The sequence below is a fragment of the Phycodurus eques genome, chromosome 14, assembly GCF_024500275.1.
Source record: "Phycodurus eques isolate BA_2022a chromosome 14, UOR_Pequ_1.1, whole genome shotgun sequence".
In the NCBI taxonomy this organism is placed as follows: domain Eukaryota; kingdom Metazoa; phylum Chordata; class Actinopteri; order Syngnathiformes; family Syngnathidae; genus Phycodurus; species Phycodurus eques.
Window position 1 is genome coordinate 8679215 of NC_084538.1, and position 7169 is coordinate 8686383.

Here is a 7169-nt window from a genome sequence, read left to right on the forward strand (position 1 = left end):
AACTGTGAGCTGATGACATGATAGTCTGAAGCCAAACTTGACGAAATGTTGCTCTTTTTTTTTTCAGGCTGGCCATGTACAGTATATTATTTATTAATACAAATATGATATGATACTTTATATTTAAACATGAAAGAAGCCTGAACAGGGGATATTGTCATCTTTGGCTGGTTAACAAGGCTGACTAATTTCAATGAACAAAGGAAATCTGCAAGCATATCAAATAAGGTTCCAACGAACTTCCCCACATTCGCACGCCTCCATTAGGCATGACGTAGTGAGGGTTCGTTGATTGCTGCTTGCGGCTTGCGGCTTAAATTCAAAAGATTACATTTCCGAGGCACTGAACACGCCAACATCTTGCAAACAAGCAAGTCAAGTTGTTTTACACCAAAACTGACCTTTCCCTCTCCCGCCCCTCCTTCACAGTCCAAACTTGGATGTTTGCTCTGATGCAACACTGCAGTAACACAAAAGTCCCCCGAGAGTTTACTGCAAAACAAGCGGTCACAATCAGGAGGCTCGGTGGATTTAGCCGCTATTGAAATGCTGAATATGAATCGACACCATTCGCAGCGTAAAGCCAACGGCTGCAATCTTTCATTTGAATCTGCATATCAAGCCAAGCGCAACCTTCGACGGGCTGCTCCTGAAACATGCATGACGCTCATTATCTCAGAATCCCTATTGATCCCTGACATGTTATACGGTGTCCAAGTTTACGGGGCCCCGACCGCTAAATGTGTTTGAATTCACTTTCAGGCGTGTCACTGCACTGACGTTTACCAACACCAAAATCTCCTGGGGATAAATTTACAGATAATGAAGAGCCTCCCCTGCTGACTCATAAAACCCCCTCCACTGCTCGAACCCTTAAACAGCACGTCGGGAAAGAGTGGCGTACTTTTTTATTCGAGCCGATGGGGAACGAGGGGGCATGTAACAAGCTTAGGAAAGCGGCGAACGCTCGATCAATTTGGAGCGTTTGATCCGAACATATTAGGAGCCGGCGGCACGGTCGCCGACTGGTTAGAGGCTCCAGCACGTCCGCGACCCTTGTGAGGAGAAGCGGCTCAGAAAATGGATGGATGGATATTAGGAGCCGCTGTAGGGAAAGCTTCCCGTGCACGTGCATTTTGCTAAAAGAATCGTTTGGGGTTCATCAGTGTACAGCTGATATCGCTGCTTATTTTTATCTGAAGGACATTTTCGTCACATTTTGTTTGTTAAGAAGAATCACACGCAAAAAGATACACAAAAACACAAACATAGCTCGAATCAACTCTCCCTGTTGAAATTCATGTTACATCATTTTACTCAAGCAAAATAGTATGGTATTGTAAAATATACTGTAAGTACAAAAACATAAAGCGAATGAAAATAAAATAAAAAATGTTTTGAAGTGTAATTAAGCCAAGGGTCTCACACACACGCAAACATTTTGCAATGCGGTCCGTCACGAAAACACCTTTGACCTGTAGATCGTAACATAATGTGGTACAGCTCTGCCAGCCGGGTGGCATTGTGTTTTTGTTTGCTGAGTCCCACCGGCTGGCACAATTCAACTCATGTTGTAACTACTTTATCAAGTCCATCCAATAGAGAGTCTTGCATGTATAGTCTTAAAAAGACAACCATGCTGCTGTGTTCTCCTTCTGGCTGGCTGTCTCTCTATCTATTTTTATTTTTTTATTTATTTTGTATCATCATAGTACATATTGAAGATATGGAGGCCTGCCATGTAGTACTGTGCAGGACGCCACCGGGGGGGGGGGGGGGGGGGTATTGTGTCCATGCAGATTGGAACAGAACGCGATGGGCCTCTGGGGTGCGGCAAACGATCTGCTATTGTGGAATGGGTGTGATTGATGTGCAATTTCCTCCCAAGATGTCTGACAAGCTGGTGAACCGGAATGATTTGCTGGCTGGTTCAACACTTTAGGGGGGATGAATTAATCAGATGTAAAATACAGTGGGACAATCAGTTCCGTGACGCTGGCTGAACTTTTATTTTTGTCGGCCCACGGAGATCAATTTTATTTGGAAACATTTGTTCCGGAGTCCCAAACATCATATAAAATTTATTGACTTATACAGGCAACGTCGTGCATCCAAAATTAGGGAGTGGGCGTTCAATTGTTTTCAATCGTTTGTCCTGTTCAGTAAATGTCTAAAATTGCTTTGACGACTGTCGCTCTCCTTGCCCACATGCGAAGGCATTACAGTAGCTAAACTGCTCCGTTTTATTGCACGTCACTCGAGCGGCCGTGTACAATACAAGCCAAAAATAAAATAAAAAGATAAAATAAAATCAACCAAGCGATGGCTCATAATCCGAATAACTTTAATCAACTGGGGCACTTGTATGTCAAGAAACCACTGTATTCCTGTACATAATCACAATTGCTCACAAGTGACAAGCATACGGCAGCTAATCAATGGCTGGGATGGCTCATGGGAGAAGCTAACATAGAAGTCTCTAGAAAGCTCCTTCTTGTCAAACAGCACAAACAGATGGACTCAATGTGGCGAGGTGGGCCGCAACTAAGGGCTCTTTCAGACTTTCTGGAGATGAGAATGCAAAGGCGGTCTCTTGACCACGCTCCAGAGCGCGCATCAACCGTTTGCCGCTCATGAATGGCTTCTGCGTAAACCTTCTCTAATCTTCAGTGTCTCAGACGGAATTGGACAGGCTGGTTGGTGGTGGAGGTAAACTGCTGCAGGCTCGCACAGCATCTGCTTGTTAGATGTTAAATGCCAAGCTTGGAGGAAGGCGACAGATGAACCAACTGTGCTTGTGATGTCTCCTAATGGCTGACTGCATGCTTTTATTTAAGCCAGCTTTTTCTTTGTTCAGTTGCTTGGTAACTCCATGAAACGGGTAGAAACCCAATAAGCACGCAGTTGGAGCGGTGGGTTTACCAACTGTTCGAGGCACAGCGTTTTTGTTGCTGATGGTTTCTTGTAATTCTGGTCTGAAATACACTATATATTGCCAAAGGTATTCGCTCACCCGCCTTATTTGGGATGTAATATTGTCTCTATGGTGCTTCAGCAAATGTGAAATATGAATTAAAATCGTCCACGCATTCCTGAGTTCCAGACGTTTTTCTGCAGAGAGGCCTGAAATCAGGGCATTCAAATTTCTCGAGGTGATCTACGTCACTAGCGAAGATCTCTGGCAACGTCTCCGTTCCCAAGGCAACGCTGTCAACATAGCAAAGACGTATGCTCTCGCAAGTCGGTCTTTTACACGGAGGCAACCAATCAGAGGAAAGGGGGCGGCCTTTGCCAAACATGGACAAAGCGTATACAAAACTGGGTCAAACAGAAGTACTCTCTGAGGGGCCTTTTCTGGGCACTCGTATGACAAAAGTGTTTCTTTTTAATGAAATTGACACTTTTGTACGAAGTCCACAATAGAGAGTCGCTCTCTGGAGGACTAAATAGCCAGAAATACGGGGCTTTTAAGTAACATCCCATTCTAAATCCATATGGTTTAATATGATGTTGGTATCTTTGCAGCTGTAACAGCTTGAACTCTTGTGGGAAGGCTTTCAACACGGTTTAGCAGTGAATCGATAGGAATTTTTGCCCATTCTTCCAAGAGCTTATTCATGAGGTCACACAATGATGTTGGACAAGAAGGCTTGGCTCACTGTCCGCTCAAAATCGACCCAAAGATGTTCTATCGGATTGAGGGCAGGACTCTGTGCAGGCCAGTCTAGTTCATCCATAGCAAATATATTTTGAATTTCTAAAAGGGTTTTATATCAGTTGATATTTCACTGTAACAGAAAGAAAATGCCGAGCTTGACAACAACAAACTACACGCATATGATGAAAACTTCGAGACATAAGTATAAATATTTACTCTGCAACTCGCCACTGTTCCAGCCTAAAGAAAGACAAAATGCTGGCAGTGTCACTGAAAACTGAGAGAGTTACCTCGTAACAGAGTGGACAGCATTTCGGGGACACGTGCAAAAGGCTCTGAATAATATGAAAACAGAATTGCAAAATCAAAGCCAACTTTTTTTTTTGGGGGGGGGGGGGGGGTTTAAACACTTTTTTCCTGTGTTGATGTTCAGTGGGGAAGGTAAAAACACAAAACGCAGGCTGGAAGTCAACCCGCGAGGTGGTATCAGAGGCGGGACGGCGACTTTACGAAAGGGAATAGTGTAATAACGCTAACCGGGGTGTCACTCACTTCTCCAGCCCTGTTTTGTTCAAAGCATTTTATAAGTCACACCAGATATCTGTTTGCGGTAAAATCTGTGTCATGTGACTAGTTTTCCCAGTGCCGGCCATCTGACCGGAGCGAGCAAAACTGTGGCTACCGCTAATGCTTGTTTGACTGTGAATGTGAAGCGGAGCGGACAAAACATGGCGAATACGACTAATGACCCTAAAATTGCAGCCTCTCGATGCTCATTTATGGTCAGCATGCAGTAAGGGATCATTTTGGCTCCCGAGTTGAGACCAGAGATAAATTATATGATGGTTATTGTATTTATAAAAAAATCGAATCCTGTACGAACTGCGGGTCAGCAATGGAAATACAAATCGGGTGGATCGTTGCACTCGTATTAGTGATGAAAGAAGAGCTGACAGTGAATTCTTGAAACTGGAAAACCCGAGCATCAAAGACTTCAGAAAACTCCTCGCAATGCAACCTTTCTCCTGTGTTTTGTGTGTTAGTCCTACGGCAACACACAACCTGGACTGTAACATGTTTTGTCAGCACGAGATGATCTCAGTTTAGTTGCCATCGATCTGGTTTCGGCCTACAAGTGAGCCACAAAACAGCCACCGGTGATGAGCTCTGCTTTATTATCCATGACAAGAATCATTTGAGGAAAGCGGGGAGGAGGGAGGAGCGCCTCACAGCACGTTGTTGTTGCCGCTGTTGCCAGACATCAGTTTGGACAGCCTTCAATACGATCGAGCGTTCAGCCAACACATTAGTAGTCCGGCATTTCCTCAAAGGTTTCACATACAACAACGGAACAGCTGATTGCGGTTAATTAGCCTCGGCACGGTGACGTAACATTTCATACACCTATTCATTTCCCCCCCCCCCAAACACACACAGAAGAATAAAAAAAGGTTCACTTGAAGTTTCGCGGAGTAAGCGCATTCAAAGCTTCATCGCCACAGAACCCATCGTCACTTAGTAAAGTTTGCAATTTTAAACAAAAATCACTTTGTTTTCACATTTATTAAAACAGTCGAGACACATTTTAACCAGAGACTGAAGGCGTGACTTATGAGGTGTCAATCATTTGTTGCAAACTCCCGAGCACGCTCGCGTGGCCTCACACTGACATGTTACACTAGAAAACTACAGGGACTGTTGCTATACTACTAAATGTTATCAGATTGAAGTTTTTTTTTTTTTTTTTGCGCTGCTTCAGGGGTGTGCCGACCAAATAAGTCAAACCTTCTTTCTCTGGTTGTTTTTTCTTGGGTGCAGTGGTTTCTTGTATGTGAAATTAGAGGCACACGATGGTGGCTGCTTGGATTTATCATGTCCTATTGTCAAGTCATAATGACTGTTTTAACAACTATGGCAAAAGGTGTGGGGGAGTCCAATTATTGGTTTACATCTTTTTACACTAGGGTGACTATGAAAGTTAAAAAACGTTTTTATCATTAAAGCTTAGACATGTATTTTATTGTTTTTTGTTTAATACTAACAGTGGTTAAGTTCTTGATACACCTCTAGAGGTAAAAATGTTCAAATATGTAGCTCAGATCAGATATTCATCATTTGTCTTTTACTGTTGTAACATTTAGGGATAGCAGTGATTAACTTCTTTTACACGTGACAGTTAAAAATGTTAAGAATTGTACCGCCAACTTTACCGTCATCATTTGTCATTTAAGAAGGGTTTTTAGATTGTTTTTTTCATGTTTAGTAATAACAGTGGTTCACTTCTTTTTAAGGCCGTTGAGAATGCACAAATGTAACAAATGGCACCTTACATTTTGTAAAGGTTTTTTTCATAGTGACAGTTTCAGTCTGGAAGAGTAATTTAAGATTAATTTCCATTGTTTCATATGGGTAAATTGCTTCTAAATCTGAACTATAATATCACATATTATGTTGGGCGATAGTGAACATACAAGTTGCAGAGTATGAAGTTTATTTTATATATATATATATATATATATATATATATATGTGTGTGTGTGTGTGTGTGTGTGTATTTTAACTCTCGCATCTCCGCAATGGCTGTTTGTCTCTCAGCAGCTGGCGCTTAGGTCAAAGCAATTAACTTCACCATGTCATGACGATGCTATGACACGCCTGCAGGCAACACGCTGAGGAATACTTAATGATCCGCCCCTCCCCCACCCCCCCTCCGATATTCGAATCCCTTCTTCTCAACTCAAGCATGACAATAACATCATCTTGATTGCCTTGCTGGGGTTCGACGAGAGCAACTTTTTTGTTTGTTTCGTAATTGCCCCCTTTTTTTTTTTTGCGGCAACACGTAGTGAAACCATAAGGGAAGCAAAAGCAATGAAATCCAAACGAGATCAATCAAGTGAGCAAAAAAAAAAAAAAAAAAAGCGGATTTAGTTCACTACAGTAGAGATGACAACATTCATTATTCATTATTCTTACACCGCCATGCAACACATGGTCCCAACGGCTGCAACCAGCATTCCCACCAGTGACAGAGAGAGAGAAAAAAGCCGGGCACACACTTATTACCCTCCCCTGTCTTACCGTCTACACGCCTTCCGCCTCATTTCGGCTGCATGTGCATCCCTCCATGCAGAGCCGCATGCGTTTCCTCTCGTTGCGACTGAAGATGCACTGGGCACGCGCGAAAGTGAAAGTGAGGATTGAACGGGAATTGGATGGAGGAGGAGGTATACGCTGAGAAAAGGGGAGGGCTGATGATGGAGAGGAGAAGAAGAAGAAGAGGAGGGACTGGGGGGAGGTTGGTGACAGTACTAGGGGGAGAGGAGGAGTGCAAGTGTCTAACCTCATGTCACGTTGCGTCTCTCCATCACCATCCTGGCGGGAAGAGAAGAAGAAGAGGAAGGGCGGGGGCGAGCGATTAGATTTATTTGTCAGGCAGGTTTATGTGCAGGAGTTCCTCTCGTGTGGCGTTTAACGAGCTCTCGTGTCCCGTCAAAGCAACACATCGGTT

At 43.4% G+C, this 7169-nt stretch overlaps 1 protein-coding gene across 2 annotated transcripts in view; it reads right to left on the reverse strand.

The window, feature by feature from the left end:
- The window catches only part of LOC133413185 (brain-enriched guanylate kinase-associated protein), a 46627-nt gene extending 39809 nt beyond the window's left edge, over window positions 1-6818 (reverse strand). The window contains exon 1 of one of the 2 annotated variants that reach the window (XM_061697223.1): window positions 6740-6818. In XM_061697223.1, coding sequence (XP_061553207.1) covers window positions 6740-6762 — 23 coding nt within the window. In that variant the 5' untranslated portion in view covers window positions 6763-6818. The remainder of the gene's footprint in view (window positions 1-6739) is intronic. The other variant, XM_061697224.1, reaches the window with a different exon arrangement.
- Between the last annotated feature and the right edge of the window lie 351 nt (window positions 6819-7169).